Source organism: Parasteatoda tepidariorum, chromosome 3 (genome assembly GCF_043381705.1).
Source record: "Parasteatoda tepidariorum isolate YZ-2023 chromosome 3, CAS_Ptep_4.0, whole genome shotgun sequence".
Lineage (NCBI taxonomy): Eukaryota > Metazoa > Arthropoda > Arachnida > Araneae > Theridiidae > Parasteatoda > Parasteatoda tepidariorum.
In genome coordinates this window covers 43397428-43419846 of record NC_092206.1, presented here as the reverse complement: position 1 = coordinate 43419846, position 22419 = coordinate 43397428, and the positions used below count along the sequence as shown (strand labels likewise).

General features: G+C 27.2%; 1 protein-coding gene across 1 annotated transcript; it reads left to right on the top strand.

The window, feature by feature from the left end:
• The first annotated feature begins 34 nt into the window (after nt 1–34).
• LOC107448432 (serine/threonine-protein kinase VRK1) lies at nt 35–21706 on the top strand. The gene is made up of 13 exons (XM_043050628.2): nt 35–187; nt 1466–1536; nt 3723–3866; nt 6223–6278; nt 9262–9331; nt 9433–9629; nt 11261–11359; nt 12601–12730; nt 13622–13742; nt 15788–15846; nt 17208–17377; nt 18580–18919; nt 21247–21706. The coding sequence occupies exons 2-13, from the start codon at nt 1506–1508 to the stop codon at nt 21288–21290; spliced, it is 1461 nt and encodes a 486-aa protein (XP_042906562.1). The 5' UTR covers nt 35–187; nt 1466–1505; the 3' UTR covers nt 21291–21706.
• Nucleotides 21707–22419: the final 713 nt, after the last annotated feature.

The following is a 22419-nucleotide window of genomic DNA, read 5'->3' as shown; positions in this document are numbered from 1 at the left end:
CTAAGACTTTCTGTTAACTTTAACTGCAGTATGCAGACTAAAACAAAACGGCTCAGAGCGAGCGGTGAGCGCCACTGTCAAGTAGATTAGAAATCAGTTGTGTTTATAAACTTTTGAAAATTTGAAATACTTTAAAAATTACTGAAATCAAACATTTGTAAATCTTTGCTATTGTCGACTGTAAAAAGTGAGCCTAATTTAAACTCTTAATCAATTTGAAAAATAATTTAAATAAATCTTTATTAATAAAAACGTTATCAGATAATATAGTTCTCTGAGAATAAATCTCTTACAATTGTTAATAATAACAGAAAACGTATTTATCCAGATTGGAATAAAAAATATAATTCCTTTGTAGTTCTTAAGACTAGTAAAATTGCTGATAAACTTAATTACAATATTTTCGACAGTATTTGCTATGTCTATATAGCTTGAAAAGTATATTTACTGTATCCATTGTATACGTACCGTTACTAACACACTACTTTATGTAAATCTCAATGTACATAATCGCACCATCCATCATTTAAAGCATTTATACCTATTTTCTTATTTAATTACTGTAAATGTAATCAACTGATGTACTTAGCAAAGCTGAGGAAATAATTTTTTGTAGACTTGTGGTGCAGATCATTTAAATATAAACACCAATTTCCCAAAAATTATATTCAGATTTACAACGCTCAATTGTTAAAAATGATTATATTTTATATCTCTAACATGTTGATCAAAGAAATGTCATTGAAACAAGAATGCAATATAAATTTTTAGAATATTTAAAGGCTAGTTTCAAGTTTTTTAATCGCAAGTTTTTGATGTTTTCATTACCTCCTTACTTAGGGGATATTTCCTTATCGTGATCTGTCTTGCCAAGGTGCCAAATAGATTTTAAACTTGAATATTTAAAAAGAAGAAAAAAAACATGTAGATGTTAGCCCGGGGGTGGCTTTGATTTATACCTATCGAGTTGGTTCCTTTCTGTAACGATTATTTAGTTTCTCGCTGGCCACTACCCGGAAATTTCCAAGATTTGACGATTATTCTGTTACAGATCACGATACGGAAATCTCCACCTGAATGTTTAATTAAGACTTGTCACTTCTGCAGGGTTAATAAACTTCTATCTTGATATATACTGCATAACTTAAAATAGTGTGGGATCGCATTTCTTAAAATTTACTATTGCTAGCAGTTATTCCTGTAAGTAAAGCCTTTAGCTTGAAGCCTTTAAAACTCAAATTATGTGAAAAGAAAAAAAATAACATTTTGGATTCCTTTTGATCTTTCTTGATATATTTCATAAAGCTCTCTTGCCTAATTCAAATTTTTTTTTTTTAATTAAACTATTCTTCATACTTTAATTTGTAATTTTTTCTTACATTCAACTTTTATGCGAAAAATGTTTATGCTGATAGTTGATCATATGCATACAATATTTATAGTTTGTCTGTATTTTATTCACTAGTTATCTGATGAGTTTAAAGTAGTGAAATACTAGTCTAGCCATGGCTAAAAATGGAAACGATGTTAAGAAAGGTAAATTTCTCTTTTTATTTATGGAATATCTATATTGATGTTACCTCCTATGTGTTATTTTTTTTTTAAATTGTTCCCTATCAATGAGTATCAAATCTAATGGTTTTTTTGGATTAAAAAGCATGATTTGAGTGTCACAAATTTGACTGTAATTCAGTTTTTTAAAAAAAAGCACTTTACCTCTTTTTTCTTCAAAAGAAAAGAAAAATATAGATATATGCATAACTAGCCTTCTGCAACAATCAACTAATCTGCTTAAATGAGCTGACATCTTTGTCCTACACCTGTATGAATTTTCCTCTTAGTTACCCCAGATTTTTTCCAGGTTGTGTAACCTTTTTAAAAAGTATTTAAAGGTGATTATACTTGTGGGTTCGCATGTGCATGTACCAGGGCTAACTGTGCTCCGGATTTCTGGAATTTTTGCCAACAGTGATCCGGAAGTTTCCGAAGATCGGAGGTCCAGACGTTTCAAGAAATCATTGATCACAGAAGTTTCCGAAAATCAAATTTTCAAAGGTGGAACTTAGAAACACACTTTATTTTATTTGTTTCTAAGGACGAGCCGGAAAGATACTTTATAAGCTTATATTCATGATTAGTATTCATTTTTTATCAGTAAATAGTTGTTATAATCATAAACTCAAGAAAGGAAGACATATTTGTGAATTTTAATTACTTCTCCAGATCATCATTGGTTATGTGTAAATGGTATAGGCAGGGTTGGGTTTTTGACGTCAAAAAGTGGTTTTTGACATGACAAGGGTNACAATGGGTATAGGTATGTGTAAAATTTTAAATATATTTTAAGTAAACTAAGAAATACTGAAGAAAAGGAAAAAAAACTTGTTTAAATTTTTTTCTGATTTTTCAATTTAAACTGTTTTTTTTTTTAATCTCAAGAAATTTTCCGGACTTTTGACTTAGGCTCACAATCACCCCTGATATACTGAGCTGGAGTTAGTGGGAATTCTTCTTGCACTATCATGTGCAACTCTGCTGCATTTTGCCAGAAATTCTCAATTTCAGGCTTCATTTTCCACCCTCTGAAATCAAACTGAAAAATCTCTCTATGTTCTTATGATGACTAATGTAATCAAGAAAATAGTTCTTTGTTAGAAACTAGTTATTTTATCATGATCATGTAAAAGACTTTGAAAATTATTTTGGCATTTTGTTACTGTATATCGTGCTTCTTTATTATAATTATTATAAGTATTCAATTTTATATCTATTTAATAATATTTTTATGTGTATTATAATTGTTTTATATTAAGGCACATGATACATTTAATAACTTTAACTTTTTGTGTGTTTTTTTCTTCATAATTTTAAAATTTTACCCTCAAGAACTAAATACTTTTCTATAACTATTTATTTTGCTTCATTAAAATAGTTTTGAACAGTTTTTTCTTTTTTGAGATTTCATGCAGTAATGCATTGGTATTGCATTTAGTATTACATCTCATTAAAAAAAAAACTGCATTTAAAAAAAAAATTCTCTAAATAACTATTAAATATATTCATCATTGTATTTAAATGAACTATAATATAATATTATGCATGCTTGTTCATATTTAAGGTGCAATTTAATATTTGAAATATTTATATTATTTTACTTAGATAAAACCTGAGGTCCATGTACGTGGCCATAGCATTATTCATCCCCTAGCAGTATAATTTCTATTGTTATTTTATTATGACTTACGGCAGTAAAATAGAATTCAATTCTGTGAATTTTTTTGTGCTATATTTCTTTATACTTCATTAGTGAAGAAGTTTATGTTTTTTTTTTTTATCTTGTATTTTAAAGATAATTCATTTCTATCTCATTCTTAAGTAAATAAAAATATTTTTAGTTTAAAAAATCATGAAAATCTTAGTTTCCTGGAAAAGTATTTATTTGTAATCAAAATTAAGCTAAAGCAATACTTTCTGATATAAACTTTCATGTCACTTTCTATGTCACATAAAACTTATTAATCATATGTAATTTTATGTTTTCTTGAATAAATAAAGCTACTAACAGTGATTTCTAAAAATGTTTATGGTAATATACTTGAGTCAAGTTCATGAAATCCTAATGTGTGTTAAAGATAATTTTTTTTAATCTGAAAAATGTGTCATACAGTCAGGTGCAAAGAACATATTTAGCTATTATTATATTCGTATAATTTTTTTTATAGGTATGAAGAAACCAAGATTTGCTCCAAATGGAAATAGACTACCTGATCCCTTACCAAATGGTGTTGTCCTTACTGATGTAATGAAACGTCAATGGAGACTTGGTAAATCCATTGGTCTTGGCGGATTTGGAGAGATATATTTAGGTATTAATATATATAGAGTGTAAGAATTGAAATGTAAAATCATAGCATTGTATACTCTTTTGTTTTACATAAAATCTATTTTTAACAGAAGTAAATGTATGGTAAAAATTTAAATTTTTTATTTATTTATTTTTTTATTTAGATTTTCCAATTTTAAGAGTGAGAGAATTTAAACACTATTGAATAACAATATATTTCTATATATATGAGTTTAATTTTGCCCATTGAAATCAAAATATTTGCATATCTTTCTTTTCTTTTTTATTTTAGCTAATCATCTGAATAATTAATGAAACTTAATGATTTTCATAAAAAAAATGGGCAAATGGCAATTAATTGTTCTTCATTCAAATAAGTACAGGTGCAAGAGTTTAATTTCTTAATTTAGACAAAATTAAGAAATTAAACTCTTTTGTTTCTTCTGATAATTTCATCATAATCATCTATCCTAAAGATTCTTCAGCTATGGCAAAGTGCATAGTAAAAACTTATTATTTGGCGCTTTCTAATTCAATATTTTTTTTAATGTTATTCTTTAATAAAAATCAATATTGCTGTTGTTGTAAAATATTTATATAGGTGACAGGCTTGATGTATAGAGTGTTAATATATATAGTAGTTGTAGTTAACGTAGTTGTTAATATATATATATATATATATATTGCAATTTATGGTTTTCTTAAATTGAGAAATTTGTTTAGTTATTTGGTAATGTGAGAAGAGAGCTTATAGGCGAACCATAAAAAAATTGATTGTAACATTTTACATTTCTTAAAAATCTTGCAAAACCAAATTTATGTTGCATACCTATTACATACAAGTATACATATACTAAAATGACATACACTGTTTATATTTTTTATTTACATACTTTATTTAAAGTTTTTTTTCTTGTTTAAATACATTTTTACCTTAATTTATATTATTTTTTANATCTATCTCTATATATATGAGTTTAATTTTGCCCATTGAAATCAAAATATTTGCATATCTTTATTTTCTTTTTTATTTTAGCTAATCATCTGAATAATTAATGAAATTTAATGATTTTCATTAAAAAAAATGGGCAAATGGCAATTAATTGTTCTTCATTCAAATAAGTACAGGTGCAAAAGTTTAATTTCTTAATTTAGACAAAATTAAGAAATTAAACTCTTTTGTTTCTTCTGATAATTTCATCATAATCATCTATCCTAAAGATTCTTCAGCTATGGCAAAGTGCATAGTAAAAACTTATTATTTGGCGCTTTCTAATTCAATATTTTTTTTAATGTTATTCTTTAATAAAAATCAATATTGCTGTTGTTGTAAAATATTTATATAGGTGACAGGCTTGATATATAGAGTGTTAATATATATAGTAGTTGTAGTTAACGTAGTTGTTAATATATATATATATATATATATATTGCAATTTATGGTTTTCTTAAATTGAAAAATTTGTTTAGTTATTTGGTAATGTGAGAAGAGAGCTTATAGGCGAACCATAAAAAAATTGATTGTAACATTTTACATTTCTTAAAAATCTTGCAAAACCAAATTTATGTTGCATACCTATTACATACAAGTATACATATACTAAAATGACATACACTGTTTATATTTTTTATTTACATACTTTATTTAAAGTTTTTTTCTGGTTTAAATACATTTTTACCCTAATTTATATTATTTTTTAGTTCTGTTTAACATTTTTAATGCCTCAACATTGTAACTATAAAAACAGAAAAATTTGATGTCTATAAGATCTAACTATCAATTGAAAATGGACTGTAAACTTAAATACACAACACTCTAGCAAAAAGAGAAACTCTCCCACACACTATAAACAAATACTATATAATATAATTAGAGGTCTGTCTTAAAGCATTTGATTTGGAAACATTATTTTCCCCTCATGTTTATATTTAATCAAAAACCATGTGTTTGTGAGTCATATATGTCTCATTTCAAGTAGAAGATCAAATATATATGCATAGCTGTCAACTCTACTGGATTTTCCAGTAGACTATGGGAATTTGAAGTTTCTCCTGGTATTCTGGTTTAATAAAAATTCTACTTGTTTTTGTACATTTTAGTAAATTCTCTAAAATTGAGAAGTTTCATAAAAAAGTCCCTATTGAAATGGATTTTTGTGCAGATTATTGCTTGCTTGAATATTTGAATAGGTGTTACTAATGCATAATGAAGTGATCCTCATTTAAAAAAAGTCAGTTTAAAACTATTTTTGTTGTACTGACATTCTTCAAATAAGCAATTATATGAAGTTTTGGAATGTTTTGCAGTTAATCTAAAGTTCTGAAAAATTATTTTTGTACTATAAACTTTTCTCACCTATCTGTTTTTAATTTTTTAGCATCTAACAGCATTAAGAAAAAGCCTGGTTTAAATTCTGAATATGTTGTTAAAGTTGTAAGTATTGCATCATTCTTTTTTATCACACAATATACATACAGTGAAACCTCGGTTAAACAGACACTCTCAAGACCGAAAAAAATTGTCCGTTAATCGAAAGGTGCACTAATAACGAAGTTTAATGCTACAAATTGTTTTTTGAATAATTGCAATTGTATAGAAATATTTAGTTTTAACTGTAAACATTGAACTTGATAAAAACTTTCAATGATGTTTTTTTTTCATAAATTTGTTCTAAAATTGCAATGAAATTTATATTTTTATATATTATGTATATGTTAATGAAGCATTTAAATTTTCCTAGCATAATGCAGACATGCCAACTGCTCCGCTTTGAGCGGAGTTTCTCCGTTTTAAAATTTTAACTCCGCTGCCCCGCCTTCAAAACGCTCCGCTTTTCCTGCTCTAACTGATACTAAACTGGAATATCGTCCCTCACATGCGTTTCACTTTAAAGTTGCGTTAGCTTGTAGCATGACAGTGAGAATGCAACTTATTTTGGTTTACGTAGATGTGTTAGTTTATGACAGTGATAATGTTGCTTGAAGATTGTGATTGGAGCATTGGTGGCTAAAAATTAATCACTCGCGAAGTTTTTAACATATCGCATGTTTACATCGTCGTCAGTTGATTGTAAAACGCGTTTTATAAGCAGAGAGCTTGCCGCACTTAACTATACTCAATACTAAAACGCGTTTTGAAGTTTTAAAAAAATTCAAGAATGCTGTCTAAAAAAAGATCACATCATCAAGCTTTTAAAGATGATTATGCAAAATAATTTCCTGTCCTAAAGCTCTCAAAAGCGTCTGAGAATCACGCCTATTGTATTACATGCGATATGGATTTCACTATCGCACATGGTGGTCTGTATGACTGTAGACGTCACGTGGAGTGTAAACGACATAAAAAAAATTTCGAAAGATTTTCTGCAAATAAAAAAATTAATGCATATGCGGCCTTTATTTAAGAAAATGTTTCAAGATTCTGATGAAACTTAAGTTTCCTCTGAAGTCATTCTGATTTTTCCTCACAAGACTAAACAGTCTTTCACAAGGAACACTACTGTGTGGGATTAGCAATATCCTCTTCATAACAATCGGCAGAATGTTGTATTTTAAACAACCTTTCTGACAGGGTTCGTTGATTTAAATCACGATTTAAATCTTGATTTAAATCAAATGATTTTTTTAAAAAAATCATTGATTTAAATCAAAATTTTTTTTTTAAATATATATATTGATTTTAAAAGTTAAAAAACAGTGTTTTAAATTTTTGATACTTTTATTATTTTCTTTTCTTAGTATTAAAATTTAATTTAAATAAATTGCTGCATTAATTAATTTTAGTTAACGAAATTGCTTTCTTGGTCTGTGTTAAATTCCCACACATTTGAAATTACATTTTTAAAAATCTTTTGATTCTTGAGATTGAAAGTACAGATTAAAGTAAATATTTAATGCTGTCTTAATATAGACTTGCATATAAGACAGGCATCTAGTAGACTGTAGAAAGTANTTTTTGAATAAAAATCAAAAAAATCTGATTTAAATAAAAAAAATCCGATTTAAATCAAAAAAATCGGATTCTTTTGATTTTTTTAAAAAAAATCAAAAAAATCACGAACCCTGCTTTCTGATCCCTTCTACCCTTTTGTAAGTCTGAGAAATCTTCACAAAAAAGATCTACGAAGTAGTTGACTGCACTGAAAGATTTTTCCAGTCTTAGGTTAATGTCCGCAACTTCTGTATTTAATAAAGCAACATCCCTCTAGGGGAAATTTTTTGCTTATATATTTGCATGACTGGGAATAAAAGTTTCTGACACTTAGATAAAATGTAGACAGAACATCTTCAGTCAGAGAATTTTCTTTTAAAAATTGCCTTGTTTGGCAGCCTATAACTAAATCTTTGTTTAACTTCTGCCTTTTTCTATTGGAAAATTCAATTGTAAGTATGCTTTTTGCCGGAACAGAAACTGGAGAAATGTAACGTGACGTGCAATTAACTTAGTTAAGAGCATCTCCAACTCTCTTCGAAGGCAGTGAATCAAAGGTTCTTCTGACTGCAACAAAATGTTCACAGAACAGAAGAGAGGTAACACAGATTCCAAAAACAAAAGATAAAGTTTTGTATGTGGATCTAGAAACATCTTTTTTATCTTTCTACATTTCTCAGATGTACCATCTTCATTTTGAAAAAAAAGGAAAAGACTGTCCCACTGCTCAAGAAATCTTTCAATAACATTAAGTAAAGACAACCACCTTGTAGCCACATATTTAAGTATTTTGTGGTTATCAAGATCACAAAAGATCTGACAGGCTTTAAAAGCCTCAATCCTCTTTGAACTTTTTTTGAAGTAATAAAATACATCAATTGGAAAATCCTCCACATTTAATGGCAGTTCTTTAGCCCTCTTTTTAGCAGCTAAATGTAACAAATGACAAGCACATTTGTTTATTATCATTTTGAAGTTCGTTTCCAATAAGTACTTTGTAAGACCCTTATGCATACCAATCATTTATGAAGCATTATCGCAGGAAAAGTTGACACAGTTACTTCAAGTAATCTATCTTTTTGACAGTTCTTCATGAAGCAACTGGAACATATTTTGCCCAGTAGCATCTACTGCTACTGGGCAAAATTTTTGCACTACAAAGCAAATAATGTGTTGTAATTTCTATGCTCTTTTAATTTCCACTTTAATATTTGCATTGCATTTTAATACTTTATTATTATATTAATAAATATTTTGTATATTCAGTATTGCTTCATTACTATATAATGTACATAATGAGGCATATTTAATGTACTAAAGCGATTGATCATTGACTGCAAAAAAATTGCTCCTCTTTGGTATGACTAAAGGTTGGCATCCCTGATCCCCTTCATCTTTTATTTATTGAGTAAAATACTGGCTCAATTTGCACAATCCTTATGTGTGAAACCCTGTATCATGTATTTTTTCTCTCCCTAATAATTAGGAGCCACATGCTAATGGACCATTATTTTCTGAAATGCATTTTTATCACCGTGTTGGTAAGATTGAACAAAGTAAGTATTCAAAATCATTTGTCTGTTATATTGAAATCCTTGTATACTATATGAGCTGTCTCATAAAATCATTCTTTTCTTTTATTTTTTGCAATTTATAGTTGAAGAATGGAAAGAAAAGAAGAAATTAAAGTTTTTAGGAATGCCAAAATTTATTGGATCTGGATCCCATGAATATAGAGGCGTCAAGTATCGTTTTATGGTAATGGATCGATTCGGTGAAGATTTACAAAAAAAGTTAGATCGAAATGACAAAGTGTTTCCTATGAAAACTGTATATACTGTTGGAAAAATTGTCGTAAGTATATTGCAAATATAATTTTTAAAAAGCTATTATTTTTAACACCTCACCATGTTGAATAAAATAATTGAGTTGAGTAAAATAATAACATCGTTAATAAAATTATGTTAATTAGTAATTCAAATTGAGCATTACTGATTTTACTTTTTTAAATTTTTTTAATTACTATTGCTTATAGATTAAATAGTAAGTAATTAGTTAATTTAAGTTGGAAATTACTTTTAAGTATGCTTCTCTCTATGTGCAATCTCAGCATTAAAAGAAATAATGTTTTCTTGTGTTCTTTTTTAATCAATATATTTTTATTGTTATCTGTTAGTGTTCTAAAACATTCCAACTAATGGTTTGTTATGAAGATGCAATATTTTAAGTTAGCAAGTCATGATTTTAGAAATACATATGTTTCATAGATTCTCACTATTTAAATCTGCAATGATATTTTCCAGGAATAACAAGTTTCATTCATAGTAGAAAAAACTGCTCTGCATAATATAGGTTTCTTCTGAACCAAGTAGACGAAACTGTTTTTTAAAAAAAAAAGGAAATATTAAACCTATTTTTCAAATACTTAATATTTGTTTTCTAGCTTAAATAGTAGTATTAATTTTCAAACTAATTAATCATTTTTGCATAAGTAAAAACTAAATCACAACAATTGACTTTAAATTAAGAAAATCAACTGCAGTTAAAAATGAAAACTTGTTGATCCTATTATAAACTGACACCATTTGCTGCCACTGAAGTTCCCTTTCATCATTGACTCCATAGAAGTGCAACATCTTTAAGTAAGGAAAGCCTTAAACATTTTTTTTCTTTCTCTTTCTGTACTGTTCCAGGTTGCAGTAATGATACTGATTGTTCACCAGACCGCTGAATTCGCCCACATCAAGGAGGGAGAGAAACAGCTTTTTTCTGTAGTAGTGGTGCTACTGTCATTTTAGTTTGGAAATTATCTCTGCTTCAGCCAGTTAGGGGGGAAATCAAAAAGTTCTGTTTTTGCTAACTATCATTTTTTTTTAAATGCTACTTTAGTAATAAATTACACATTAAGCATATACACTAGTATAATTCTCATTGATTTCACAATTACAAATATTATACTGATTTTTGTCATGAAATATAAATATGAAATAGATAATATAAATAATATGAGAATAGTTTTTGCTATTTTTTTCCCCTTTTAATTCTAGTATTAGTCCTTTTACCTTCATATTCAGGTGATTAAATTTTATTTTTAGAAACAAAAATATTTGTTAGAAAAAGTTGAATAAAATTTTACCAAAATAAATTATTTGTATTTGGAACAGTACTATTTTTTATTTTCAAGAACTAAAAATAAGCTTTTTTTTAAAATAAAAAAAACATTTCTATATTTAGTTTTAGCATTGTTGAATTTGCATGCTTCTGCTAAAAGCATGATAGCACTTGCAGCAACAAATCATGCTTTAAAATGAATTAACAGCTAAGAAGCTCTTCTTGCACTCACCAGTACTTATTTTTTTCCAATCTTATCAACTTTTATTATTTTTGCATCATTTATTTGGATTATTATTGATGTATACAGAATTAATAAATTATATTAAATGCTTAATTTTATGAATTATAATTTTCTGTATTATTTCTTTCAGTTAGATATTTTAGAATATGTTCATAGTCACGGCTATATTCATGCAGATGTCAAAGCTTCAAATTTGCTAACTGGCTATGGTTCTGAAAAAGAAAATGAGGTCAGTCATGTTTCATGTATTTTGTATATTTCAGTTAAAATTTAATTTTAAAATTTATTAAATTTAAATTTATGGATTTAAATTTATTAAATTAAAATTTATTTAAGTTGATGGAGAAGTTTTTACCTTATTGTAAATATGATAGACAAAAATTAATTTATTTGAATGAAAACTTTTTGTATAAAAATGTGAAGTTAGATGCTTTAAAGCAAACAAATTTTGTTTGGTAAAAAATTAAAATAAATTTGCATAGCTCCATCTCTTTGCAATAAATAAACTCATGCACAATTACTTTTGTATTAATCTCTTCTACTTTTTACTCAATACTGCTTTATGTCTATGTACTCTTCTGGATTTGTCTCTTTTTGGCACAGTTGTTATGGTTTTCCTTTTCAGTAGTAATATAATAAATTATCTTTATTATTAAGCTTTTCATTTAGGAAATATTTACTGTATCAAAGAGTTGTACAATTCTGGGTTTATCTTTTTTTTTTTTGTTAAATGTATTGTGGTCTTGTTCAGTGAGCTCTTGTTGTTAGCATAAATTATCTTTATTCTTAAATTTGCTAGATAACATTATTGATGTTCAAGATAGTACTGTCTTAAAATAGTTAAAGAAAAGTGGAAATTTTATGTAACTTTGATATTGAAATACTATAAATCTTCTTGTTGTCTACAATTATTTTCTAGTTGTGAGTTTGCAAAAAGGAAAAAAAAACTAAGCATTTTTCAGTTGCATGCTAAACTAAGATAAAAATTATTGGAATAACATTACTAAAGTATCTCTATTGCTAAATTACTTTCTCTGCTGCATTCCTCCTAATTATTATTTTTTTTTTTAAAAAACTTCCATGCTCTCACATAAAACATAACCTTATTTTGAATTCATCGAAAATAAGAGACTGTATATTATACTAGAGATGAAAGTAACTGGAGTTACATGAATGAAGCATGTGTATTGTTAGAATGCTTTCTATATTGCTTTCTTCCTAATTATTATTAGCTGAAGTAGCTTTCATGCTTATATATAAAACATAACCTAATTAGAAATTGCAAAAAATGTGTTGCAAGCTATACCTAATACTTTCATTCTTGCCATTGTTAGATAGTTTAGTGACATTTATGTGTAAGTTTCAATCTTTATATCTTAATTATCTCACACCTACTTTTAATTTCAATGCATTTTTCATTTAATTTTATACATGGGAATGTTATGTTTAATCTATTTACTTCTCTTTCAGGTTTATCTCATAGACTTTGGTTTAGCTTGCAGGTATATAGTTAACGGTCAGCATAAAGAATTGAAAGAAGATCTTCGGAAAGCTCATGATGGCACAATAGAATTTACAAGCAGAGATGCTCATATTGGGGGTAAATATAATTCAATTCATGGACGATGACTTTTTTTTTAATTTTATAGTATTTTTTTATCTTGCCTGCATCTATTAAACAAGCTCAGCTGTAGCAAATTTATGCTGAGATATTAAGATAAATTACTATTCATTGTTTCTAGGCATCAATTGCAATTAATTTGAGGGGGAAATAACAAAAGAAACCTAATTCTTAAAAATTTAAATGAGTATAAGTAATATTTAAAAAAAAATATATGTAAATTAATATTATGCATCATAACTGCTTGGTTAATTGAAATGAAATTTTTTAAAAACCACATTTTTCAGTTATCTGAAGTTGAATAATTTAAAGTGGAATTACTTTAAGTCATGGCCATTTCTAATGTCAACACTTAACAGTTTAATTTCCTATTCATTAAATTTCTATTTTTAGTAACAATATGTTATAAAAGTAAAAATATGTTCTATTTTTAGTAAAAATATTGTTTTCTTCAATTATTATACTAATTTTAAGGTCATTCCTTAATTATTTTTAAAAAAAAAAAAGTCCTAATGAGTCCTTAAATATTGTTTTGTTAAAAGAGTGGGAATCCTGTATAATGTTATCTTCGGTTTTTTATGGTTTCAACTAAACTTTAAGGAATTTACATATTGAATAGTAAATAACACAAGTCATATTACGAACAGTACAATAGCAATATAGAATGGCATGTTTTTCAGGCCTAGTCACAAAAATAAATCTGATGTAGTTACATTGTAGTCTTATTACGAGTTTTAACTGCTAGAGCATTCGTGCTTAGTTTTATACAATAAACCATCCATAAAGTGAAAGCTTAGTTTATTGTGTGCTATGTAACCTAAAATTAAAACTGAAGTTTTAAAATTACATCTTTTTTCTTTTTTATTTCAGCTCATTCACGAAGAGGAGATTTAGAAATATTGGGTTACAATATGCTTCAGTGGCTTTGTGGTCGCTTGCCATGGGAAGAGAATCTAAAGGATGTTGAAAGTGTTAGTAGACAGAAAAGCATGTAAGTTATTTATTTATATATTTTAACAAATTTATTTTTGCAGTTTTGAGATTTATTTTGAAGTGTCATGTGGTTTCTCTTTTTATTACAGTCAAACTTTTACTGCTGATTATATTTAGAATTTGAAATAATTTTTATTTTCAATAATAGTGTTCGCCGTATAGTTCATTGATATTTTGACATGATTCATTTATGTGTTCATTGTTTTAAATAATTTGTGTTCATTGTCACTGCTTTGCCATTTTGATTTAATTTTACATCCAATCAATCAATTTTTAATATTTTGGCATGAATGAAATTAAGCCATAGGCTACAGAATGTTTAGGTCATTATTGCCAAGTAACAATTGTGTGAAGAAATAAATTGTGCTTTTGGAACTGAAATTTTCATAAACTATTGAGATTTAGTTTATGCCATGTTTCATGCTAGTTTTAGTTTATATCATGTTCAATGTGATTGCCATCAAAGGCTATGATGTGGCACAGATCTAGCAATTTTTTGCAAATCTTACAGAAAAGTTAAAACATTGATGCTTTTAATGGTGGTAGATATATGTTCACAAATGCTGTATTTCGACATTTTTAAGAAAAATCGAATCAATTCCAAGATGCTCTGTATTCAATCATTAAATTTTATCTCAAACTCACTAACGTTTTGAAAACGATCAGGGGAATTTTTTCCATAGAGTAATTATTGCCACCCTGTATATTGTAAATAAATATGATCATGATCAAATTGTAGATTCATTTTCCAAACTGTAATTATATACTATATGTATAAAAAAGTAAATATTAAGTTTTAAAAAATTATGTATGTTTGCTAATGTGAAGTGCGCGTAAATAAAAATGACCCAGGCTGCAGAAATTTTGATCTAATGATGGGATCTTCACATACTAAGACTCGATCCTAACAGTTCGAGGGGGTGACTACAAATATGCTAATTAATTAGTGCATACAATATTTTAAGCTATATATTTAAGAATAAGCATACCTTTTTTTCCTGCATTTGGATTTATGACCCTCAAAATATAGGAGTTAACCGCTATATGGGAAATATGTTTTATAAGGAGAGCGGTCCGAAGTTTGGACCCCTTAATGATAATTTTATTTTTTGTGTATTTTCACCATATCTCATGAATTAATTATTTTTTATAATTTTATTTATTAACGGTCAAAAAATTTTGAATTGCAAGGTATACAAGTTTGAACAAAATCGGTCTAATAGTTCCTGAGAAATCAAAATTTAAAAATAGGACTTTTTCACAATTCCATTTCAAAGGAACTATATATTGCCAAAATGTTGCATTTTGCAATTAAAATTACATTATTTAAAATTATGGAAAAATTTTTCACCTTGCAATTCAAAATTTAGATAAAGGAATTTTATAATTATGTGCAAAAATTTTTTTGATTTGCACGAGAAGTTCTCGACATATGGGGAAATAGACTAAAAGGAAAATTAAAATGAATGGGTCCAAACTTTGGACTGATCTCCTGACCAAACTTTTGCGGTCATATTTCCCAGATTGCAGCTACCGCATATAAGTTGGAGGTCAGAAATCCGATCGTGACAAAAAAAAGCTGTTTATTCAGAGGAGAAAGTACATTTTTGTGTAAGATTTTGTAACTTAAAATATTATCTCCACTAATTAATTTGAATATTTGAGGTCATCCTCTCTCAAACCATTAAGATTAAGTCCAAGTACATGAAGACCTGATCATGAGATCACAGATTATTCAGGGTGGTTCTTAAATTTAGGATATAAATCTTTTATTATTTTAACATATATTGTTGTAATTAACCTAATTTTTTTTCTGTTTAATAATAATCCTTATAAAATAAAATAATGAAAAATATTTTATAATATGCATTTTAATATTGTATGGTATCATAAGTAAATTTTAAAAAAATTCTGTTTGTGTATTTATAGATACCATTCATGCAGCCAAACAAATTATTAAATTTTATCGGTAGTATTAGAGTATTTTAATTTACTTTTATATTACAGATTTTTAAGTAAATTCATTTTAATTACTGTTTTCAGGTACATGTCTAACATTTCCTCCTTAATTAAAAGTTGTTATAATAAGAAAGCTCCGCCTCGTAAGTATAATTATTGACAACATCAATATTTTAGTTATTCCAACTAAGTTAAACTTTTTCATATAATCTGCATCAGTACCATTCATCTGAGTGAAAAAATAATTTAAAGAAATATTTCTTTGTTGAGGAAGGTTAATTTATTTGTTTTGATTTAATAAAATGCTATCAGGAGTTACAAACTTGTGTATGTAGAAATTCATTCTACTTTGAGCGCTATTTATTTTTTCAAGAGGAATTTATACTTCTACATAACATTAATTTAAATAAAAAATATTTTTGATATGATTGTTCAGCACCTCCACACTTAAAACGATTGATGGGTGCCCACGGGCATAGAATCAGGAATCCCTCTCTTGTTGGTTCTTCAAAAATTATGCTTATCATGTTGAAATTTAAAATAATACAATAGTTTATATATATTGATTAAGTTCAAAATATTTAGCAAAAGTTTTGTGTAAGGAGTTAATAAAATTTTTAGAGAAAAAAGTAAAAATATTTTAGTTGAAGTTAGGGAGTAAAATAAACATCCTCTCTTTCCTAAAAACGTAATTTTAAACAGACAATTATGAATTCCGATGATTAATACCATATAAGCTGTTCAAGGAAACTGATATCAAAATAAGTAGCTTAAAGCTTGCAGGTCAAATCTGTCGAATGAACCCTTCTTCCTTGCCATTTAAGATCTTCAATTACAAACCAATGGGAACTAGAGTTAGAGGTAAAGCATGAGATCAGATGGCTTGACTGTGTGGAAGAGGATTTTAAAATCCTAAGAATTACTAACTGGAGAACAATCGCAAAGAAAAGAGCAGAATGGAGAGAGGGTTCTAGGGAAGTCTGGCTCACAACGGACTGTCTTGCCAATAGAAGAATAAAAAATACATGGAAGTTATTTCCTCTGTATGTTAGGGGAGTACATGGAGATGCAGCATAAGTATTTGAAGACTAAACACCTCTGTAATATTATAAGAAAGGAAAATTCTATGGATTAATTACATGTACCTATAATGTTTGTATCATATTTTAAAAACAATAATTATGAAAAATAATTATCACATCACTCACAAAAAGTTGAAGTTAAGAAAAAATGATTTGAAAAATTAAATCTTCTTATTTCTGAATATAAACTCAAGTTTATATTTCGTTGGGACAAAAAAAAGAAAAGAAAAAAAAATTTTTTTAACTTGTGAAGTTAAGGTAAGTCCCACTGAGTCTGATTAGTCCCTCTAAGTTAGATTAGTCTCTGGATTGTAGGATGGCGCATTTATCTGTCCCAATTTTTTTAAATATCCAGTTTCTTAAATGATCTATTTTTTGTTTTTATTACATGCAATGTTGCAATTTCTTTATTCGGTTTTTAGGTGGCATTACTGAGTATTTTACTTATATTGCTGGCTTAACATTTGAGGAAGAGCCGGACTATAAGCATTGTAGAAACATCTTATCTGCTGCAATAAAAGCTTCAGGATTTCAAGATGATGGTTTGCTTGTATTTACTTCCACGGATTTGACAAAGCAACCCCTGCGTAAGGTAAAAAAACTTTAAATTATCTATAGTTGTAAATCATTTGTTATATTTCAATGTGTATGCACACTATATATACAAATAAATCCAAAAATTAAAACATTTATTTTGTTCTACTAACCATGTAACTTGAAAAAAACAAGTTAACCTTATTTTCTAATAGTATTGGTATTGCCTGTACACATGATCAAATCTATCTAGTGGCACAGTTAGTTAGGGCATTACTCAAATTGCTATTTGAGATCTAAAGGTCACAAGTTCAATCTTGGCAGCCAAGTAAACAAAATGCTATTAGGTGTATAAACGCTGTTAGGTACAGTGCACTGTAAATCTGCCATGATTAAAGTTCGCTTGTTGGTGAGTTGTCAAAGTTTAAAGTAAGGGATTCTGCACAGGCAATATTCCTTTTTTTCCAAGGTCAAAATTTTGTGGTATTCCTACCATAAAAGAGCTCTAAAAAATTGTGTTTTGGTGCTTGATCAAGGTTGATTTGTATGCACTCTGGATCTATGAATGTCATGCATTTTTAAAACTGTTGTCCTATATCATCATGCTACAAAAATTAATTTCAAATGTAATTTTGCTATCCTAGCTTCCAGAAACATATAAATTACGAATAATGGATAATAGTTTCAAGTTAAAATGTTGATAATCAAAATGAGTTTTGTTTACTAAGTGAGAAATTCACATTTTGTTAATTTTTAAATTTTCAAATAAGAAAAATTTATCCCACACTTCTAATTTTATATTGCTAAATGTATAAAAAAAATATTTATATTTTNTCGAAACGAAACGCTTAGACTCCTTTCCACTCTATAGCAGAAGTCGCGGTAATCCGACTATCGTTCGGGCGGCTTGGGTTTCTCCAATAGGACTTCCCAAAAATTTTAGTTTTTGGAACATGGTCGGAAATTTTCAAAATTGGGAGAAAAAAAGCGGATTTCCGCTTTTTCGTGGAAGTCTTTCATCCCTTGGAGACGTGAACGGCAAAATGATCTCCAATGACTCACGGCAATGCGGATTAATATTTGAAACTGAATTCAGGTTTGCCAAATTGTGGACGTTTTGTCTCAGAATGGCGCAGCTTTGGCAGAAACTGAGCTGAATGTCGCAAAATGGCGCAGTTATGCCGTTTTGTCTCAGTTTGTCGCAAATGGCGCAGGCGTAGCATCCCTGAATGTTGCTAAATGAAATGTAATTTTTTTCAGGGTCTTAAACGACCTGCAGAAAGAGGGAGTTATAGTTTTTCACCTCCTGCCAAGTCAAAGAAATTACACGATTCATCTGACAATAATGCTTCCCCCATACCACAGAGGAAGTTGCGAAGAGTTGCCTCTGCAACACAAAGTATGCAAGCTTCTGGCTCTGGTCATACCAATTCTAACAATTCCTTACAATTTCTTGAAAATCCAACTCCTGCTATGTTATTAGTAATGCAACGTAATTTGGAGCGTCAAATGCAGATTTCTAATTTATCTAAGACTGGTGTTGTGGATCAAAATGGTATAAAAGCTGTCCTTCTGGCTGATCTTTGTCCAAGGAGAAGAGGTTAGTAAAAATAGTTCTTTATATAAAAAAAAAATGTTTAGAAGAATAGGTTTTGCTGGCAAAATCGTAAACTTTGGTATTAACAATGTTACGTATTTGTCGTGGTCTATTTTAGTTGACAGCTACAAATCTGCCGTGTAGTTGTGGTGTGTATTAAAAACAAAAGCTACATAAAAATCCGTGTTGTAATATTATGCTTCATATTGGTCATTAAATCAATAAAAATGTAAAACATGTTTATTGATATTGTTATTGAAATCTATTATGTTAATTGAGCTTTCAGAAATACAATTAAACCTCTACATGAACTTAAGAGACAAAATTTTATTCTAAAGAAAACCAAAATACTTTATTCAAAAGTAATAAATATTCTTGCATTTAACTTTTTGTTTTAAAAGTTTGTGCATTTTATAACACTTTTAAAAAGCTAGCATTATTATAATTTTGACTCATATATTTCTCCATACTAAAAATATATATATATATATATTTTTTTTAAGCAAAATTTGTTTAACAGAAAACTTATAGTCTCCACTTCTAAAACATGAAATTATTTTCTTTGTTCTAAAAATTTTTATTTTTGAATGTAGAATTATATTCTGCTATTAATTTACCTCTTTTAATCAATTGAATAAATTTTACATCTTTAGTTCTTTTTTTTTTTTTTTTTAAATTTATTTTTAGCTTTGGTTTGCATGTTCAATTTTAGAAAGAGAAGGGTATCAAGTTGACTTTTAAGTACTTTGAAACATGCAAAACTAATGATTGATATTTGTTCTTTACTTGAAAGTAATTCATAAAAAACGGAAAGAAAATTGAATTTGGAAATCAGTTTTATTCTTTGTAGTATTTATTTGCAATAGAATGAAAGTTCTTTTTCAAATTTTTTTTTTAAAGTTAAATGTAACTAAATTTAGTGCTCATCACAGAAAAATATGGGTCGTTGTTAACTATAAGTTATTTTAACAACCTTAATATTCCATTAAAATATTTGAATAGCTTTCAATTATTTCAAATTTTTGCTTTTTCTTTTACAATCACTGCAGTTGTTACTAATGTTGAATGAAATTGACAAAATTTGTATGTAAACTAAAAAGTTTAAAAAGTCTAGTTATGAATTTTAAATGAATCTTGAAATCATTGGATCCCTGTTTTGTAGTTATATTTGATAATAAAACTAATCATGCTAATTAAAGTTGTAGGGGTTCAAAATACCCTACTCTCAGAAGCTGTCCTACAAAAATAAGCATTACATATTTTCTATCATTTAAAAACTAGATAATTATTTCATTTAATCTTTTTTCTGAATAAATGTATATCATTAATATAATGGGAAACCGATACATGGTTGCGAAATGTTTTGTTTTTGTTGAAAAGACATATTTTCTGATATCTTCTGCACTGCTAATATATTTTTAATTTGAAAACCAAGATAGGGATGTAATCATTTAAATCAAGAACTTGGCAATAATTTGTAAAATTTAATAGGCAAACTATAGAGTCTTTACCATTTTGGTGTAGCTTGTTTGCCTCGATAATTTACCACCTTTCAGATTTTTTAGTAGAAGAATGTGCTCTATTGTTGTTCTATACTCTCTAAGTTGTACATTCTATTATTCTATATTTGTATTTTTTTAAATATTCTTCTCGTCCTACTTTAAATGTATGATAAGTAAATCCAGTTATTTAAAAAAATTAGAGAGGTACAATTAGTATTTACATTTGTTGTAATAAATTTAAAATATTTTATGTATAAAAACTTATGGCACATTACAAAAGATTATGTTCATTTCCTTCAACAAAAAAAAAGTGGCTATATGAAAGATTTAATAATTGTTTTTATTCTTATTATAAAAATTATATTTAAAACTTAGTTATTTGATTCTCTTAAATACAAATAAACTTACTCCCAAGTCTATAGGCTTATTCCTTAGATCATTGCTACTTTACTTTCAAATTTACCATGAAACAGAGCTTGTAAATTTGCAAATTAATTTAATATAATTTTGCTTTTATTTTTTAAGGTTAAAAATTAAAAACAATGTGATCTCTAAGAAGCTGCAACATGATTTTAGAGATTGGTGAATAGAAACAAATCCCTCAAGTTATTTTGATAAATTTTAGTTTACACATTGAGAATATTTGTAATAAATACTTAATCATCCCATTATTTGTTACAAATATTTTTATATATAGCTGTATGAATGAGTTTTAAGAAATAAGTATAAAGCAGTATGAATGGGTTTTCTTATAAATGATTCTTATTTCTTTAATGCATGTGTTAATTTTATTATTCTTAATTTTTTTTCCTTCCTTTTTCTCCTTAGCTCGGCCACAGAGAATTTTATTGAATGGATTCAAAAACAGATGAATGATCTGTTTTATGCATACCTTTCAAATAGACTGCTGTTCATATTTGAATGGAAAGTTTTAGCATTTCTTTTTGCAAATTTTAGTTTTTGTGTTGACTTTTAGAAAATAGCAATAAAAAGTTAGGACAATTATTATGGAAACTCTCAAAGTCATCTGTTTAGAAAGACCGACAATAAATTAAAATTAGTTGTTACAGATTCATGAAATATGTTGTACTATTCTTAGTTACACACTGGTAATAATCCAAGAGTAAACTAATTTATAATTGTTAAAAAGGACTGAAAAAAATCGACTGATTTGAAAAGATTCTCTTCTACTATCCTTTGTATATAATAGAGAAAAAAAAATTAGTATAATGTAAATACTCTATCTATGTATTATATGAAATTGTATAAATTAAATTTTTAATAATTATTTCTGTGTTATTCTTTTGTATATTTTAACTACAAATATTTAATATGCTGATATGTTAGAGGATAACTAAAATATTGTAAGTAAAAAATTATATCCACACTACTTAAGCATTTTGACAATATTGATGTTGATATATAACGCTAGATCAAGCATAAATTTTAAATTTTGCTACAAAATTTTTGAACCTCTAATCTTTTCTTTCTTTTTTTTTTACAGCAGAAAGCACAGAAATCTTAAAGGTGGTGCTGAATCTAAGATATTTAAGACTATTAATATTTCCTTAATTAAATCTTAATTTTCAAAAAATTATTTACTAAAAATGCCTTTTTGTATATTCTATTAATTTGTCCATAATAACTAATATTGTAAATAAATACATTGTAGAAGAAAAAAGAATATTGATAAAATTTTAAGTAAACAATTTCAAATTGTTAAAGTTATTAAAAAAATTTATTTATATTTTAACTACTGATGATTTTTAATGTATAGTTTTTAATTTTGAAAAATGATACAACTTACTTAATAAAGTTACAATAAAATATTACATTTTTTTAAAAAATAAATTTAATTTTTCTCTTAAAAATGCATGCACAATTTCATAAATAAAATGAAGAATGTCATGTAATTATAAATGCAAGTGTATTACTATATAATTTTTTTTTTGTGGGTCAAAATCTTGTGCTAGTAAAAATTTTAAAATTAAGTTATTGTTA